The sequence below is a fragment of the Anomalospiza imberbis genome, chromosome 2, assembly GCF_031753505.1.
Source record: "Anomalospiza imberbis isolate Cuckoo-Finch-1a 21T00152 chromosome 2, ASM3175350v1, whole genome shotgun sequence".
In the NCBI taxonomy this organism is placed as follows: domain Eukaryota; kingdom Metazoa; phylum Chordata; class Aves; order Passeriformes; family Viduidae; genus Anomalospiza; species Anomalospiza imberbis.
Window position 1 is genome coordinate 48,099,840 of NC_089682.1, and position 20,342 is coordinate 48,120,181.

The following is a 20,342-nucleotide window of genomic DNA, read 5'->3' on the forward strand; positions in this document are numbered from 1 at the left end:
GTGGGAGGTGTAAGAAGAAATAAGGAATTCGCTGTTTGCTGCAACCATTCTTTCAAGAAGTGAGATTTTTGAGCTGGAGTTTCTTCCTGAGAGCTAAGCAATGGGGGTTGTCAAAGACTTCCAAAGAGAGAATAGCAAGAGTTATAAAATAACTTTTAAAAATAATATTTGTTTAAAACTTTTACTACATGAGCAATTGCCTGTTGTGAACAGACTTATGTGCTGTGTATGATCCCTCTTCCACCCAACTCCAGCCTCCTAGAATCGAAATTCTGTGCCTCAGATGCTTTCAGGGAGGCTTTCCTGACTTGTGCTTAGAGCCCATTGGGTGGGGGACAGCAGGGAAGCCAGGAGCGGAAAGGAGGAGTGATGCCCCAATCATAGCTGTCTCTTCCTCGTTGGCATCTACAAGCCTTGGTAAAGCAGGTTTCATTGGACTCTGCACAAATTCTGCAAGGTCAAATGAAGAGTGGATGGTCCCCACTTCCTCTGACCTCGTGGGGCCTCCCAGCTGTGTCTGAACTGCCTCTCCAGAGCCCCATCTGGCTCCATCCTCTCCTGTCCAGGCCAGTGGTGACATACACCAGGTGATCACAAACACCCTGCCCCTTGTTTAAAAAACACAATCCCCAATTTGACCCTACCCCAGTCTCCTCTGTCCAAGCTGGTGTGATGCCTGTTTCTGCTCCATGTCAGGCCTGCAAATAAGCAAAACCTCATGGCCCTTCCCCATATACATGATGGTTCCACCATCAAGTACAGCTTGGGATGATGCCACTTCCCATTTTTGGAGTTATTCTGTGCAGGGCCAGAAGCTGGGCTTGATTATCCTTGTGGATGCCTTCCATCTCAGGATATCCTGTGATTCTATGATTTCTTCTTGCTTCCTCCTGCCAGGAAGGGAGATATTTACAGTAATGGCCACAGCCATGTGTTCAATCCCAGAGCACGACCTGAGCCCTTTTTGTATAAAGGCTGGAGTCTCCTGTGTGGTCTCTTTTCAGCAGGCTTGCCTCCTTACATTAACCCTACCTAAGGAAGGAAGCAGCACAGTGACAAACTGTTATCATGGCTAGTGTAATGGTAAATACCCTGCTGGGCTACTAAATCATTTGGTCTTCCCCATGATAGCCTTAAGCCAAAAAAAACAAGTTTTAAGAGGGAGGAGAAAAGATGTCTCTTAGAGGAACAGTATACAAAACTTATAACTTATTTCCAGAGAAAGAATGTTCTGTGTACAAGATCTTTAAAGTGTGAAGGTTTTAAAGGCACATAGATTAAAAAGGTACTAGTCCAAAGTCTAGAAACTTTGTTTTTTGAAAGAAAAATATTTTCCAATCCTCTTCATTCATTAATTTTTCCTACTTAGTTTCTTCTGTGTCTTGAGGCCACATGAGTTTCCAATTCCCAGACAACAGGATCAGACTCACAGTGTTTTCTGTGACCTCCATTCCTCTCCACCTGCACATGGCACATTTCATCTTTTTTCCTTGCTTCCCTCCTGCCCACTGCACCTTTTTGCATGAACTGCCTGGACACTTAGCTGTTATCTCACAATCACTTACCCCACAAACCACTGAATGAAAGGGTTCACCTGCAGCATCCAAAAAGAGAAACACTGGCACAAATATTCATAAAAGTCAGCTCCAAGGAAATGCAAGGTAATTGCTGCAGTTCTGTTGAAACTAAATCTAAAAGATCACCCTGTGCTTCCACATCACTATTTCCAGCTGCCTCATGCAGACACTTCCCCTCCTCGCCTGTTCTGTGTTTCTTTGTGCCCCAGCTCCAGGCTGCATCTGCCAGATGTGAGCTCTTCCCAGCCAAACTCACTCACACCTATGGATGCTCTGCTCTCCTGGAAGGAGACAAGCTTATTTTTCAATTCAGTTTTTCCTCTCCCAAGCCAAATTTCTTTCCAATGTGTTCAGGATGATGTGTTTCCACTAAATAAAGATTTGCTCTCCTTTTCAGAGGAGAAGTTCAGGGAGTATTTTTGTTGCAAATTATGACCCATATTTGGGGTTTAACTATGTTAACTGTTTCTACACTTACCAAGTAGTTACGCCCTCATTTTCCTCTGTTCTTCTGCCAGACATATCAATATTAACCTCTGAATGTGAAATGTGTTTATCTGCCAAAGTTTCTAGTGGATACCAGCTCAAAAAGTGACTAAAACATTTGTCCAAACTGCTACATCAGAAAAGTACATGCAGTTCATTACTAACTCACTAGGCATGATGGTAATCAACTGATTTAGGCTGATTATTGGCTGATTTGAGAGGTGTTTTGGGCTTTACAGAAGGTGTTAATATTGAGACCTGGGCTTTATTCGATGATGTGTTGAATGACTTCCAGGACTGATCATCTTGCATGTCATCTTGCAAGAAGAAATTCCTGAGTCATCCCATGTATTTCTAAAAATTTGAGGCTCTTTTTGGAAGAATCTCTTTCTTTCACCATTATGATAGTTATATGCAGAGGAAGAAAAAGTCAGTGAATTTAATTGAAACAATCTGGAGCTTTGTGGGACAAAATTAAACTCTGTCCAGAAGCTGTAACCTATAGAATCACTGGTAGTAGCTGTAGTTTCAATAAGGCTGTTTCAATAAGCCATTTTGCAGATTTAAATTAATTTCATATCCTTTTGACTGACCTGATCAATGTCCTCTGTAAGTGTGCCAAGGCCACAAGGTTGAAGGTTAGAATTAAAAAGCATCTCTACTAGATCATGGAAGGGAATTCAGGTAGTTCAGATGGTTATCTATGCATAAGTAAGTAAAAATATAAGTAGCTTCTCTTCCTTCAACTTTCAACTGGAGTTCAAGTGACATGTATATCCATGCATGATTATTTGTGGGCTGAACATTTTAATTGTTTTAATTCTTTAATTTTAATTGCTGGGCAATAAGGTGAGTGCCCAGTAGGACCTGTGCTCATTCCTGCTAAAAGCAAAGACAAGACAACAGGATCTGCTGTAAAAATTGCAGCTTGGCATGCAAAATAAAATATGATTTTGTAATTTCTAAAAAATGTAATATTAAAAAAATTTATAAAATGTGTAAAATTAAAATAAATACATAAACCCAACTGAAAAACATCACAACTCTTATTTTCTTGAAATTACTCAAATGTTCTTCAGTGACATTGAGCCCAGGTAAGAGATGAAACTGAAAAACTAAGCTTCACTCTCAAAGGAGACACTTCTAGCATATTATTGTATCTGTCTATGGTAGCAATTGTTTTATTCTACCTGTGCAATCTTTGCATGGATTCATCATCCTCCAATGTTTCTGCTGATTAAGTACCTGTACAACTGCTATCATTAATTATTTCTGGAGGCACAGTCTGGCACTACCATACCAAATTAGCAGGACATCCATACATGCTGGAAAAGCCTCAGGCCTCATTATCACCTTGTAATTCAATGGCACTTTACAACCTTTTTTGGAAATCCATGTTCTCACTGTGAACTGTTATGCCATCTTAACAGCCTAATTTTCTGGGTTTGAAAAAAATCTGTGGTATATATTTACTGGTATTAATGCGAGCTTGGAGATCTCTAAAGCCCACAGTTCAGCAATCTCTTATTGGTCCACTCCATCTAGCTTGCTATGCAATCTAGGCAGTGGGGAAAAGAAGAAAATTAATCCAGCATATATAGATATATGTGTGTGTGTGTATGTGTGTGTGTGTGTGTGTGTGTGTGTGTGTGTGTGTATGTATATAGCCTGTCCTTGAGGAGACTTTCTACAAAACTGTTGTTTAGTCACAATAACAATCCTGTCACAAGATAATGAGACAGAAACACAATCCATTATTTGCATTGGACATAATGATTGGTAGGGCTGTTGCATAATGAGTGATCTTGTACTAGAAAGGTAATGAATTCACTTCTGTCCTCTTCAGTGCTGTGAGCCATTTTCTGTGAGCCTGAAACACAGGATGTCCAATTCAGGATGTCTAATTTTAGGGGGTGGTAAGATCAACTCTAAATTGATTGATTCCTGATGCTGCAGGACTTGTACAAGAAGACATATCACTTGTACCAGGGTCAAATGCAAAGCACAGATCCAGTCTTTGCCAGCAATATATTGACACAGATGAGCTACTTTCAATCCTTGCTCAGAACCAGAACTGACAATTTCAAAACATTCTCTGAGAGTTCCCATTCTGGACTAATATTAACAGCAGTCTCAAGGTAGCAGATTTCAGGATAGATTAGTTCAATTTGAAAAAGATTCAGAGAAAACTTGGCTTGCCCAGGTTGTTTAGTGAGCTTCTGAGACAAATACAGTCATTTGTTCCTGGTTCTCCTGAGATTCATTTCTTCTAATCAGCTGGCTACAATGCAGGTGATGCAGTCTTCTTCCATGTTAATCTCTACTAACTCATAAATAGCTCTTTCAGAAGCTGATTTTAGGAGGGTGTGAGTAAATTTTCAGCATGCATTGGTAACTGCCCCTCCATTTCCAGCATGTGATTATACATGTTGGTTAAGAACTGAAAAGGAAGATTCTGTCAAATAAGATCCTGTCCTCTGTTGTCACTGCTCCTACTAATAACATAACTTCAAAGCTTTCACTGTGGGAAAGAGGGGTCCATCTGATGAGCAATTCTCTCAAAATCCTTCAGCTTCCTTTTCTGGTTTCAGACTAGCATGCCTGAATTACAAAATCTATAATTTCAAGAGAAGGGACTTTTTTGTAATTCTTTTATTTTGTAATTGCTGCTGCATATGCTATTCTTGATACAGCTGACTTGACAGATCAAGGTAGCCTGGACATTTTAGTGAGGCACAGAGTAATCTTTGGTTGCTATAAACAGTACCTGTAGTTGTACTTGGGCTAGATGTAATCCTCTGGCAATTATTAAGAGAATGAAAATAAACTTTAGCTTGGGGCAGAGAGGATGAGAAAGGAGTAGGAAACTGTGTAATCCTGAATAATAAAAAGGGAGGTTATTTTCTTTTTGTAGAAAAATTATTTCTGTTATTCACAAAGTATAGTATTGAATTGTTTGTACACTTAGCAAAAGGTAATTGTTTCAAACTATTTATGAGTAAAAGCATGGGGTTTTTTAAATTTTTGCTCTTCTTAAGTTCACTATTTAAATGTTTTAAATATGCTCTTCCTTATTACTGCAAGTCCTCTAAATTAAAAACCAAAAGTCAGCACATGTAACTTTGCTATAATGGAGTTGCTTTATGAGGTACCACAGGAAATTCAGACTGCATCCTGCCCACAATTTAATGTGGGGATGTATAGGTCCCAGGCCATCAGAAAGCTTGTGGCAGATCTTTTGGCAGTGAGCCTCCTGCCTGAACTCCACAGCAAGGGTAGCACCATAAATATTTCAACCCCAAGAGGAAGCAGCACTTTATAGTTTTCAGTGCTGCATTAATCTAAAACCATTTGAAGTTACAAATAAGATCTTTTTTAAGTAATTCTTCTAAATAACTACCAAATCAATTGGTTTTTCAGTGCTAAGCAGCCACCACCACCATCCATGGTTCTCTTTTTAGTCACTTTCTTTCTGTGATTGTTTTCTTGCCCTTAGATAGTCCTACCTTCACTTTGAAGATATCACAATAGCTGCTTTCTCATTGCACCTTGCATAGTCCAGCCTTGGATTTATAATAATAGTATTGACAGCAGTTATAAGGATGTTTTTTTAAGCCTTCCTTGAGTGAGCTCCCCGCTGCACAGCAGCTTTCAATCACAAGCAGGACATAGCTGAATTATTCAGATAGGATTTCACATACTAATTCAGTTCTGCCACAGAGGCAGTGACTGGCATGAAATCACCTTAGCAGTGGCTGCTATGACCAGGAATAAGGAGCTGAATAGGAAGTGTCACTCCAAGCTGACTATCCTGTAACGCCTCATAGAGAAAGAAGCTTTTAGCAGTTGACCCGAGAGGGCTGAAATTCATCTGTCTGTCCCTTCTTCCCTCCCTATCCCTATCTGGATTGACATTGGCACAGGGAAAGCTTGCTCCCCTTGGGAGGTGGTGGTTAAATTTGCATTACAATTCTCAATGAGTACTTGTTCTATCTCTGAGGCAGTCAGCAGCAGCTCTTAGCCTGCCTAGTGCTGCAGTGGGATGCGGCTTGGGCTTGGGCACAAAGGGAACAGATGTTTGCTGTGTTGCTTTACGTTTATCACTTTTACAGATATCCAGCTTGAATCCACTCATCTCTCATAGAAGGAATTGCTTCTCTTTTTAGCAGCTGGTGGAAAGTAGGCTCTACAGGTTTGATGTAATATTGTTTGAAATTCATATCTCTTCAACAGTCTTTGAGGCAGAATAGTAATTATTGATGTTTGTTTACTTAACATAATAGTCACATACAAAGACTGCTTCTTTCCTGGCTGAACTTTTTGGTTTTTGGATAACTTTCTAAGTTTATGTTTTAACTACTGAGCTCATGTTTTCCTATGGATGGTGCAAAGCACTAACAATTTATTTCACACTCTACATGAAGTGGTTATGGCAATGCACCTGCCTCAGGTAGGTGGTTTATATACTTAATCAGCAAACATAAATTGCTTTGAACACAGCTCACTCTTCCTGGCAGCCAGCAGCAGGTGTAGATTAGATGAGCATTTTGTCTCAGCTGTTCTGGTTTAAATTAAGACAACAGAAGACCAAATGTAAAACATTAGTGTAATGCAAGCTCAAAACGTTTATGCATTAAAATTATCTGGGACCAGGTTCAACCACATGAACTACAGCAGTGACAAAGTAGTGTGTAGAACTTTCATTGAATACCAGTTGCCACTGTTCTGTTTGAAGAAACCATTACAGGTCATAAAATAAGTGGTTCTTTCTCATTACCTCTATATGCTCACCTGCTGAGTTTATAGAAAACTGTACCTTAGTACTTATCCCATACTCAACATTTGTAAAGTGGGTTATGTATAGGTTACTTGGATTCTCCAGCTTTCTCTATTCGCTGTGTTCAGAATGGCTTGCTTTTCTCATTAAAAGAAAACCATGGAGTATTAATCTTTTTCTTCAATTCTTATTGAAATGACAGATTTTCTTACTTCTCCTGTCATGTCTGACTACAGTGAATCCCTTCTCTGTTTCCCCACCAAAGCAAGGCTCCTACCGTGCTGTCTCCATAGGTATGTGTTTTTTCCTTATGTCTAGCCACAGTCATTTCATAACTTGTGGTCTGTTTTCAATTCAACTTGACAGAGCAGGAGAGATTGCAAAGGCAGTTTGATTCTTCTTAGACTGGAATAATTAGGGATACAAGAAGCTGGGGAAATAGGCAAGTGCTCAGAGGAAGGATTCACAGCATGAATGACTTGCCACTCCCATTGGAGGGATACCTTATAAGGGCCTTGCCTGGCAAAAAGCTACTGCTGGAGATAGGTATCAACCATGACATACCTGGAAATCCTGATTTCTGTTGTTCTGTTGATTTTAGTCACCATGCTTACATGAGTCAGAAAGAGTTGGAAAATCAGGCTGCCTGGTGGATGTTCTGCATCCATCCAGTTGACATCTACACAGAGACAAACCTGACTCTAGCTTCCTGTGACTCCTCTTCCTCTCTGCCTGTTCCCCCTCTCTCAGAGGAACTCTGTTCTCTCTAGCCTCAGGGAGCTCTGGTATTTGTGTGGCTTAGGTTTTTCTTTTCCCTCAAAAAACTTGCAGTACTCAGAAAATAGTAATAAATACTGCTCTCCATTGCATCAGAAGCAAAATGCCCTGGCTCCTGTAATTCCACTCCCATGACCAGCATAGATGTACTTGAAATTCTCTTTAGTTTAACACTATTCTTTGGTTTTGTCATTACTAAGGTATTGCATGTGTATCTGTGTTGTGTAGAAAAAGCAAGGAGATAAAACTTGTAGGTGGAAACATAAAGATATATTGGAAAAGTTAGCAAAAAAGGGTCCAGCTTTACTTGTGTTAAAGTGCTGAAACAACATGTGAGGGTAAACTGGGGGAGCAAATTCACAGGGTAAATATTTTCCCCAGTTATTAATAAATGCAGATGAAGGTGTTTAATATTCAAATACTATGAAAGCCATTTACTCATTGTCATGAGTGGCATTTGATAACACAAAATAAGCACCTCATCCTACACCACTAGTCATGTGTGCACAATTCTTCCCATTTAATTTAGCAAGACTAATTATCTGAATTACTGACATTAGCTTGAAGCTATGGATTTGCAGATTGAGTCTTTGGCTTTCAGAACAACTCCTTTAAAGGAATTAGTCATGTCTAAGTACAACAGATCTGTCAAATTGCATCCCCTGGCATTTTCTGACGTTTTGGTTGAAAGCCAGCCTTATGCAAGACAGTCCTCGTGGCAATAGACAGTGGTTATCCTAATTTTATGGCTCTGACAACCCTAAAATGTCTCATAAGGGTTGGGCAGTTGCCTCACTAGCTGATAGCAGATGGTAGCTGATAGCACTTCACTTTGCCTTCCACCTCACTGATGGACTTTGTCATCCCCACTCCAGGGATGTCTACTGTCTATCTGCAAGCCAGCTTCTGAACTACCTCCATTTTTGTTTAACTTGACATGCAGGCATGAAAACTGCAGTTAATGCACAGATAGTCACAAACCCCTGCCTTGACAGAAACTGCATCAATTAGAAAGATGGGCAGAAGAGAGCAGTACTTCAGGAACTGGTTCACAAGTGCTGTGGGCATCAATGCCTGCAGAGTTGCAACTTCTCTGGGATCAGCAAGATGCTCAGCTGGGGCCGGTGCATCCTTGGAGTTTTAATGCATATCCACTTAAAATAAAAGGTGATGCTTATCCTTACAGTCCTGCATTTTGCTATAAATTGAAGAGTTTCAGTAACTCTCTCATGTCTGTGCTGCTATTGAGGAGAATACTGGAAATACTGGAATTTTTAGGGTCTCTAGCCCTAGTTTATCCAAGGCTGACCAGTGCAGAGAAAGCAGGCAGCAGGGACAGGCCATGACTGTGTTTAACCAGTGAGGTCTTTAGTCTATACATCATTTGTCACCGCTTATCTTTGAATGAACTGTTCATAATTAAGTAGTGTGACTAAAGATGTGAAATCCTACATGGCAAATACTGAACTTGCACCTTATTTATCTCTTTCAAGTGTTTAATGAATTTTCAGCTTCAGCAAATGAATATTGGCAATTTCAGGCCCATTGTCCAATGCAGGGAAATTAATAATGGCCTAAGGAGAGTTTCGTACCTAGAAGCATGGTAGAGGTTGCCAAAAAGCCAGAATGTGGATTTCTTTCTAGAAGATCCAACATTTTCTTCAAATTTGTTCCAGTTATTGTACAGTCCATATTAACAAAGAATCCTGAAAGCACAACATGCATAAACTGCTCTTTGGGGATAAAAAGCAAGCAAAAATTTCCCTCCTTCACCTACCTTGCCATTAGGTTACCATACATTTTGTTTTCCTCAACAGGTTATCTTTATTCATGCAGAAATTTTGACCAAATTTGAAAAAGCTTTTAATTGTTAGTATTATATTAATAGCATAAAAGAAACACGGAAGCCTCATCCTCTCTTCAAAGATGCTCTGAAATAAGGTACATTAATTAATAGGAACCAGGAAACTTCCAAGCTCAAGAACATAAAGTACATTTGTCACCACTATTTTCTTTATGGAAAAGGAGCCATGAATGTTTCTACCATTTTCTATTTCTGTGGAGTAAGAAAAAACAACTCACAGTAGTAGCTGTGAGTTCACTTGGTTTTGGCATTCAAGACCAAGTACAGAAGATTAAACGAGGAAAGAGAAGCACTGACATGAATGGATGTACTGCAACACCTACTACTAGTACTTGAAAAAATGTAAATGCACTTGAACTACAGAGGTATACCTGAAGCAAATGTGCTGTACTTCTCTCACCCATCCAAAGTGACTGATTTTCATTTCTTATTCACCTCTCAAAAATGTTTCATATTTAAGGAAAATCCTGAGAAACAACAATGTGGTTTTCAGTCACAGAAGCAGGAATGTATGTCTTCAAACAATTTTTAGTCAAAAGAATGTTTTACCTGAAAACACTAGGCATTATTAAATCCAACCTGCTAAAAGTTCATGGTTGGTTTTCTTCAACTTCTTATTCAATTTACCATGACCTACATCTCAGTTTTACTTACAAATATAAAATATGCAGTATTTATTTAGAGAATTAGTGTGTTAATTTTGGGTTTAGACCCAAGTGGGATGAGATAAAGTCATCTTATCAAATACATAATGGCAAATACATAACATGCCATATCTTAACACGGCCAGATACAAGATGTGTAGGATTTAATATCTTGTTGTTGGAGGTGAGTCCCAGACTGCTGTAGTAGCTCCATGTAGGATCTGATGTTGTTGCTGGAAAAGATGGAATTAATTGCTTTTAGAAAAAAAAAAAATCACAGAATTAACTTAAAGCTCCTGTCAACAGCTGTATTCTTCAGATTTGCCAGCTTTTGCAAATGTTTTCTTCTGGAAGTACAGCCCCTGAACCAGATTCCTGCATAGGCTGTATAGGCTTTTCATTTCAGAATGTTCATTACTCAAGAAAAATAAGGTTGAAAAGAATTGTTCTACTTTTACATAATGGTCTTTGTAACTTCTAGCTTGATGCTTCTTTACTACTATATGGCTTCTCAAAAACTCTAGATGTCAATTCCTGTCACATTAGCATTGGGAGTTTATTTCAGTCTGTGAGTTAACTAGCCTTGCATTGAAATCATAACCATATTTCAGTGGGAGTGCCTGCAAATGTGTTTATGTAAGTGGCTTTAATCCTGTCATATGACAATCATTAGGATTATCTTTCTGGAGGCATAACTCATCCTGGAGTCTGCCTGGCAGCTGCTGCAATCACAGCCATCAGGCACATGGATGCACAACCAGTAATTAGACAAAGGGTTTTTCTCTGTGAGGAATTTTTCTGATGGGAAAGACAGTGGGTTTGTTTCAGAAAACTAGGTAAAGTGTAAATTTGTAAATTTCAGGTAAACTTGTCATAAGGCAGAAGTAACTGCTGCTGTCCACCCATATCAGTACTAGAAATTGTGAATAAATAACCTGGTGCTTCCTTCCAGCTGCCCAAGGGCACCAGCTGAAGCCTCTGCAGGAGGGAAGGTAAATTATAGCTTTTAGCTATTCTCTGCTACTTTGCTTCTGATCAAAGTGAAACTGCTGTCACCTTTCAGGTGGAAAAATTCTGGAAAGCTCACTCTGAGAGTCTCCAAGTCAAATTCCTATCTTATAAAAAATAAAAGACCTTTCCAAAAGCTGCATTTCAAAATTAAAAACTCATTTTCAAAAAGAAAGGTACATTTAAGTCAATAAAATTCAAAGCATATTCAAATCAAAGTACATTAGAAGTTTACCCATTTTCCAATTAGTGGTTTCAGTCAGACTGACAGATTGCTGTATTAGTAACTATTTTAAGCACTGAAACTGTAGAGTTTAGTTCTACCCGCTCCTGTCCATTTTTAAGGACTAAAGTATCTTCACAGGAAAAGTGTTCCAGAGGAATAATGTGTGTATTGTGCTTGTCCAACTGAATCATTTAGTAATTGTTCCCTAAATTTGAAAAAAACAATTGTCAAAAAATGTGTCTGATTTTAACACAATCCTTAACAATTTCTCTGAGACAGTTTGCAACACTTCATTTCACATACCCCTGTGCCGATTTATAAATACTTTTACCAACTGCTACGTCTCATTCTCTGTTTTGTTCTGCTGAGGTTTTATTCCACACTGAATATAGTTTTGTTGCTGAAAGAGATGAGGGTTTTTATCTTTTATTTTTTCCTCAGGAATTGCTTTCTATCTGCTTTTTAAATCAACTCTATAGGAAGCAATTTAGCCTCTGTGGACTTTGAAAGGGATATATATTCTTTAAGCGCTTAATGAGTTTTTCCAAAACATACTTAAAAAAGGATCTGCCACAAAAAAATGACCACGTTTAAATAACTATTAAACTTGCACAGTAGAAACAAATTGTCTTTAATTTCTCAAGATACAATTGGGTTTTTCACTGTGCCAGGTTATGACACTATAAACGAATGTCAGCAGTTTTGTAGGGGTCAGTTTGACTTACTTAGGTACACACAGTCTCTGAGTCTATGAAATGCTCTGTTGAGAAACCCCATCGAACACAGCTGTCGAAGGATCGAAGGCAAAAGGGTCCAAGTCCATGTAGTATTGTGCTGTTTCCCTCAAAGCTGTCCATGATTCACTAATCTGAAGTAGATCAAGACATAAAGGAATATTCTGAGCTTTGATACTGAATAAATACTCTCTGTGACTACTGAGCTGCCTTACCCATGTTGATAAATCAGAAAAATTTTCTCCCTTGACCCAAAGGATTTATGTTGCACATTAATTCCAGACCCGTGCTTTCTTTTTCTCAGTCGGTGCTGCATGAGGAAGGAAGAAGATACCTGTTCAGCCATGGTGTATGCCCACGTGTTCTGGCTGCTGCTTGAGTCCCAGTAGCTCGGAGAATATGGTATGTGTCGTTTGAGCCGCATGAATTGATTTGCTGATTCTTCTGTCAGAAAGGGTGCTCCAAGGACACTTGAAACAGAAGCTGATAAATATTTTAATATCAGAAAAATATGTTAGAATGTGCACTTCAATAATACATTTATATCCACAGAACATGGTTTTGAATCTGGAGTTATTTAATAAAAATCAAAGGTGGTCCTACCTTAGATTCACAGAAAGAAACTTTCTTTGTAGACCTGAAGTTAATAAAACAAATGCTCTAAATCATTATTTTGCTGTTGAATCTGAAGTAAATAAAGTTACAACCTAATTAAGGCACTAATTTATTTTTAATGCAAAATTTTGTTACAAAAATCCTCTTAGACTGTAATTGCAGTAGTCTCAGGTGTGCCGAGAGCCTAAGGTTTTTTAAAATAACACAAATCCTACCTATGAATTTATCTATGGTTTACTAATCTCCTGGCTTATATGTGATATTTACTCTTATTAGTATCAACATAGAAATTGCATGCTTGGAAATTACTTTCTGAACAGAAGATATTGCACTTCTAATCTTGTTATTGCATTGCTTAGATAGCTTCTGAGGTCACCATAGATGCAGGAGCCCTTACATATCTTGAAAAAAATATTCTTCACAAGACAAAGGACAGAATTCCTCTTTTGCTTCATATGAAAGGCCCTGGTACAGAAAAAAACCTTTTTATTTTTAGTCTTGAGTATTTGAGACATAAATTAATTTTGAGACATAAATTTATTTGGTCCAAATCACACAATTTTTAATGAAACACTGATTAAGATGGAGCTCAGATACATCAGCTGAGCTGAGGCCAGTGTCTGTAAACAGCTGTGCTCCAATTTAGTCAAGTGGGTTTAAATGGACACCTGAGGGTGACCTGCACATACTTGGAACAGATGGGCCAAGAACCTGAACCCTTTTCTAATATGTCTTAGAGTAGGAGCTCAGCAGGGCAATCTATCACCTCACTCACAGTTCTCCAATGCCCTGATTCCTGAATTTCTAGGGGGAAATTTTAAGTGGGAGTATCAAATGTTTGCTTTCATATGCAATGTTCAGCTGAATCAAGCTGTAATTCACTTGTAATTATTGTTGATCATATTCCTGATGATCAAATATTTCCTGATCATCCACAATATTGTTCCTTTTTAATTTTTTAATAGAAGAAAATGTTTGCTGAATTCATACAGGTAGAAGATATGTGAGTGAGAGTGTTTGCTGCTCCCTTTCACTTTGTTTCTTTTCAGTGCCAAAAATACTTAAAAAGAAGATGAGAAAAAGTTTGGTTATACAGTAATGAACAAAAAAAAAAAAAGTGAGGGTTTGTAATCTTTGGTCTTAATATAGACATCAAATAGTACTTTAGAAAAGCTACTTAGCAAGCAACCACAGTCCCAGTAGTTCCTTGCTACTTCAGTTCTTCATATTCCACGTTACTATAATCATAAACTGGAGGTAGAAGTTTTAGGGTGGGGAGTTTTCAAGGAATACCATCTTCAAAAATGTTACCAACTCCATGAAAAAAAGTAAGTTCAGACATTTGGTGGAAGGCTGGGAAAGAAGAAAATATATTTCATGCATATGTCTATTAAGCTGCTATACTTGTATTCTAGAGCTGCACAAGAGAAAACTAAGCTTGTGCCAAATTTCAACATTTCTCTGGCAATTTACTATTTTCCAATAGAAAAATCTATGATCTGTTAATTTCTCTTTAGTGAATTTGGGATTTTTTTTTTAATTAAATATTTTGTAAGCTCATGATTACATTTCTGGACTGAAATAACTGAACTGGGATCAGAAATTGACTCATTAAAAAGGCTTCCGTTTTCTTTAAATGTACATATAGTTAGTAAGGGTCATTAAACATTATATTTTATCACCAATATGTGCTCTGGCCCTCCAAATTTGAAATAAGCTAAAAAAAAAAAAAAAAAAAAAAATCATTAAGCAGCCCTACTTCTTGTGGGTTTTTTTCTTGCTGCCAACAGTTTTTTTCTTGCTGCCAGCATCTTTAAAAACGAGCTTGTTTTTCTACTGTGGGACAGTGAGGTGTTATCTTGGCTACTGTGGTGCAGAGAGCTGCATCTTCAGGGTATTACATGTCAATTTTTAATATACAGCCTTCTCTGGCTGCATCTGTAACCAATGAGCAATGCCACCTCTAACTATGCTAAATATTCACTTTGATTGAAGTGCACTTGCCTGCTCTGAGGAGAGGCAGGTATGCCAGCTCTGCTCTTGGCTTTTCTTGTCAATTCTGACACCCAGTTCTTATTCTTTTCTAGCTGCTATTTCATTTCCTGGGAGCTGTCTCTGCAGAACTAGTCCCCAGCTGCTGGGGCACTCCAAAAATGCAGAAGTACCAAGAGAAAATCAGGTAAGTGCCTCTATATATCACCTAATCCTTCAGGCTTATCTCATTCTCTCTTTGTCTTGCTGTAAAGACCACGATAAGTCTGTGAACATGAGAAACTTCATTCACCTCTGGAAAACTCCAGTGAGATCCTTTCTAGCATAACCAGAATTAGCCCTGTTGGTCTTTCACTGTAGTTGCACATTTGCTTGTGCTTTGGCAGAGCTCAAAGAAAGCAAGTTCTTCACTTAGCTCTGATGTAGACCTGGGGTCATCAGACCAGGTGTCTCCATCTGAGTAGCCCCTCTGAATACAGTGTAGAGTTTTCATCAAATGAACTATGTCTTGCCTCAAGTTAAGTTTCTTGGACTGGTGTAATTTTCTCCCTCCTTTTGAACAGCTTAGCAAAATATTGTGAAAGAGTTTGCTTTATAAACACAGAGTATTCCTGAAGGAGTGCATCTTGTAGAAGATTAGCATACAAACCAGGAGATTGGAATTTCAGAGCAATTGATGTGAGACTAGAGGGAGTTAGGAGCAGGTGATGTTAATAAAATGTGTAAAGTTGAGCTGCAAAAACATGAAGAATTTCAAGTTGTACTGAAACAGTTAACTCACCATTAAGAGCAACCAGACATGTATGTTTTTTGGGTTTTGGGTTTTTTTTTTAATTCAATACTGTTTTCCCCTCTTAGATAAATATGTGATTTGAAAAACACTTTTAGATATAAATGTCACAGTGGGAAAATAGATGGAATGCGTGTGGAGGGTGAGCTATTGCCAAGGTTGTAGCAGCTGTTACCAGTTAGAATGTTTCCTTTCATCATCTCCTGAAGATTCACTCAGTGTTCTCACATGAGAAGCGAATTACAGAAAAGAATTGGCTGGTTTTAGCAAGAAGATGCTTAGCTCATATAATTATTGCCTTCAGTAGATAGTTTTGTCTATTCTGTGCACCTAAAGACATTGTACAGAGGGCAAACTGTTAGAAGTTATTACTGCTACCATGCCTTCTGAGCATCTAATTTTGGATAACTATGATCTAAGACTAAACTTGAGGAGAGATGGTGATACAACCTTGCCATCTTTGTCAAAAAAGCAAATGTGCACTTAATCCAGCATTGAGTATATATATATATATATATATATATATATATATATATATATATATATATATATATATATATATATATAAACCAATGACAAAAGTCTGATTATGAAAAGGCATATAAAATATCCTGGAATGTCAAAGTAATAATAAAAAATATCACAGTATATCAAGCAAACTGCACTCAAAATAGAAAATCAACCTGGATACACCTTAAATTACTGTGCTTTAAAATATCTTCATCCTAGACTTGAATGGAAGCATATTTCTTTTTACAAGGATAGATTTCTAGAAAGCAACATACTCAGCTGGGTGCAGCCACAAAATCTTCCCAGGAAAACATCTTGTTCTATCAGCTGAATGTGCAGTGATACACTTCACACAATCAAAATTGAGTATGGGATTAAGTTTTGATACATTTGCCTGCTAAGGGACCTATTTAATTGATATACATTTTCTTTTGTAAAAGTTAAGTAGCAAGAGCCATTGTGTGCTTAGTAGTCTGGGGAGAGCAGACATGCCACAATTTGCACATGTAATGGCAGAGTTTAATGATAAGAAGGCAAATCTTCAAACTTGCCTTACTATAGGATATGCTTCTTCTTGCACTCTCTCCCCCAAAGTCTGTTTTTATCTAGATCAGCACTATTGTATGTGGTAAGGAGCAATCTCTAGGCTTAGAACTAAAATTTATCCCTATTGAGCATCTACCACAGGGAAAAGTGCTTTATCTCTGATTTGCTGTGATATTTACAAAAAACCTGTCAGTTATTTAGTAGTACTTCAAACACTATCTGTGCACACTACTGTTTCTCTCTAGTTATCAATGTAATTTAAATGTCAAAAGTTGACAATTGCTTTGGCTCCTTTCCTTTTGGTCTAATAACTCTTCTTTTTATTGGCTATAGTGACTCTCTGGTCAAAATCTCAGCTCATGGAGGTAAGGCTGCCAGTCTTACCAGCTCTTCATAACAGAGCTTGGACAGAGGCTAAACTTGGACAGAGCTAAACTTCAACCTTGCTGAGGTGGCAAGTGCTGACGTGTTAGGAACTTTGAAAATGTAAATCAAGTCTGCAGCTCAGGTGTTTTTCCTAAGACTAGAAATGAGCCAGAATGGATCACCTTCCTACCATGTTTCAGTTATCTGACTTTCTAAATCCAAGTTTACAAGGTCAGACCACAGGACTCAGTCTGAGGACTCAATACCACAGTGCAAATGCTGAAAAGAATGTGGCAGCAGCTGCTTCTTTCCTCACTCAAGTATTTCTGTAGATTATGTGGCATTCCATGGAAACCAAGATCTGTCAGTACACTGCATAAAGTGGCTGGATTGCAGCAAAGACAGACTTGTGGATTCTGCGGGCCACCTCTGGCCCAGATATCACCTTTTTTCAGTTCAAAAGTGTAATTATATTAATGTCTAACACCTGCACATTGCTTTTTTCAAATTATTTATTAAAATGTTTGTATGTACATAGGTTTTGCATCCTGGAGTGTTTGGATGGTAACAAGCCTTAGAATATAATTAGATCAATCAGATTTGCTAATAGCTGTTGACAGCAAGATTTAAAGTCACTGATTAAGTGCTTCAACTCTTTCCATATCACCCAGTCTTTGAAATATTGGCCTTATCTGTTTCATTTTCAAGCTTGAATGAAAATAAATTTTATTCTTTGACAATTCTTAATTTTATATCACAGGACAGAAAGAGCTCTCTGGTTCAAGAGATGTCATTCACAATCCTTAGAGCTACAGCATCAGCCTCATTCCCTCATCAGCAAAGGCAGAGAAGTTACAGACACTTAATGCAGAATTAGCTATTGAACACATTCAATATGTGTGATGATGCCAGGGGTCAGTTCAGTTTTCAGGTAAATAGCAAGGCAGTTTGGCAAAAATCCTAGATAATCCTAGGGAAGGAGCTACTTCCACTGCAGCAAAGTATTAGAAAAAGCACCAGTCAATTGGTCCACTAAATGGGTCCTGTTGAGATTTCCTTTCTACATCCATACGTGGCAAAACACCCCCATCAGACACCTGAGAGACTTCGGCAATTATCTCAGTGCCAATGCATGCCACTCCTACCTCATCCCTTACTGCTGCACTCTCCAGAAGCTAAAGCAAAAGGTCCAGAGAGCCTGTTCCCAGCTCTGTGACTGTGGTTTACTATGAGGAGTGATTTATAGCAGCTGAATTGAGGGCATGAAGAAAAATAAGGTTCTAATGAGAGTCTTATACTCTCTATTTTATTTTACCACCACCTTCACTGTTGCTAAAAGGATTTACAATTAATGAAAAACTGAATTGATTGTGATCAATGAAAATTTTAACAGCTCATTAAAAAGTAGTAATAAGTAGTTCTTAATGTATTTTGAAGAATAGAAACTTGAAAAGAGTTTTGAAAACAAGACAAGAGACATAAAGGAGATGAAAGTAAAGTCTTCCAAAAGGAGGGGCTGCAAGCTGCTGTGCTCACAGCTTGGCCTCAGGTGACACTGTTTGTGCTATAAATGGCCTTCAGTGGAAAGGAGGTGAAGTTGAAGAAGATAGGCATGTAGCCAGGAATTGTACCAGTTCAACTGCAGATCAGAAAGGACAAATAAGGGGAAAAGGTTTATAGGTGAGCTCAAACTTGCAGAAGAGACAAAGCCCCTTTCCATCTCCTTATTTCCCTACAGAGAAATTCAGGTTCATATGGCATGGAAGTGAATTTAACCCATGAGAGAGATTATATCTGACTGTGATCCCAATTTATAAAACGATTTTCAATCGTTTATATCCACAATTAATCATTGTCTCCCTCATTCTGCCTTAGCTACTCACATCATGTATTTACTGCATGTGTATTGGAGCACTCAAATCTAAGAAATATTTTTAACACATGCATGTGGATAGACCATCTTGTCAAGATGCAGGCAATCACTTGGGAAGTCAGCTGTCACTTACTGCTTGCCTGGTTTGTTCTAATTTTGTGAGAAACAAATTAATCCTGCAGCACATGCATCACTGATCATTGACTGTACCAGCATGTGCTGCATTGGGAAGAGCATGTGGTAGCCCTGCCCCATGCATTTTCTCTCTGGTCCAAGTTTTACAGGTTGAGTCTTGATTGTAGATGCTCTGGTTACAAAGTGCTGTGAAGGATTAGCATCCAGACAGCCTGAGTGCTTTAAAACAGTCTCCTTAAGAAATTAATGTCAGGCATTCCAGAAATCACTTGTGAAATAGATTATTTTGGGTCTTTATAAATGCATGTGAAATTGTTTCCTACAAACAATAAATGTTGAGATAAGAATAATATTTAAAGATGATTTTGTAGAAACAGCATCAAGCTCTTTTTGCAATTTTAACAGTTCAGGATTTTTAATTCTTTTTACAATTTTAACAGTTCATTTTAGCATCCTGTAAGAATGCCTTTCAGTCAGAAATGCATCCTTCCTCCTTAGATATGAGCAGTAAAAGGCTCAAAAGTAGTCATGAGGAGCAGAATCAAACTATATTTCACAGAATTTGCCATGCAATCTTGTGCTCACCCACTCTCCTGTATGTCCCTGCTGCAGTGATTTCCAGTTAATTGGTGCTGTTCTGGTGGTGACACAGGGGTTTTTGCCAGCTGACTATTTAACAAGCATGAAAGGAATGACATGAGATAGGATGCCAAGCACTTACCTGTAAACAGCAGAGCAGACACCAAAATTTGAAACATTTTCAGAGACATGGCAAATTATTCAGAAAGGGTTTCCTTTGTAAAGTGAAGAGAGTGATACAGTTTTATACTTTGTTATCTTTAAGTTTATAAATCATTTACCAGATACGTGTAAGGGGTTGGTTCAGGCAGAGGGCAGGGTACAGTGCTTAGTTCAGATTTGTCCTATATGCCTCTGTTTGTACACTTTGGACCTTGCAAGCTGAGCCTCTAATGAGCCATAATGGCTCATTGTGTGGATGCATTTAATTCTTCATAAGTTTTTTGAAGCAAAATAACACATTGGGCTTGTTCTATGAGCATTTGACAGGTAAGCCTCAGTCAAGCAGTCTTTTGCATGACTATTTTCCCCTTCATCCTGGTTATAGGCACAAGGAATTTATAGTTTGGTGTGAATACAAATGGTGTTTGAGTCTACCAGCTCTGAGAGCAGTGCCAGAGTATGCCATATATTTCAGCTGCATACTGCTTGGGTTAAGGAAATTAATCTATAACAAAACTGACTGAAAAAGCACTAAGCAGGGAAGGAGGGAAGAAATTTGGTTTCTGACCTGAGCCAGGAAGAGGTCCCAAGGTGTCTTGGAGCCTCCTGCTAGTGTAAGAACTCTGTAATGTGGGACACTATGAGTTCTTGCTGGCTTACCTTGCCCACCTATCCAATTAG

The 20,342-nt window shown here is 38.3% G+C and overlaps 1 protein-coding gene across 1 annotated transcript; it reads right to left on the reverse strand.

Moving 5' to 3' along the window:
* Positions 1-2,184: 2,184 nt before the first annotated feature.
* On the reverse strand, positions 2,185-19,781 carry C2H3orf85 (chromosome 2 C3orf85 homolog). The gene is given in 5 exon segments (XM_068180826.1): positions 2,185-2,365; positions 2,367-2,453; positions 12,132-12,227; positions 12,428-12,576; positions 19,642-19,781. Coding segments are annotated over 5 exon segments (438 nt in total). The 5' UTR covers positions 19,691-19,781; the 3' UTR covers positions 2,185-2,308.
* Positions 19,782-20,342: the final 561 nt, after the last annotated feature.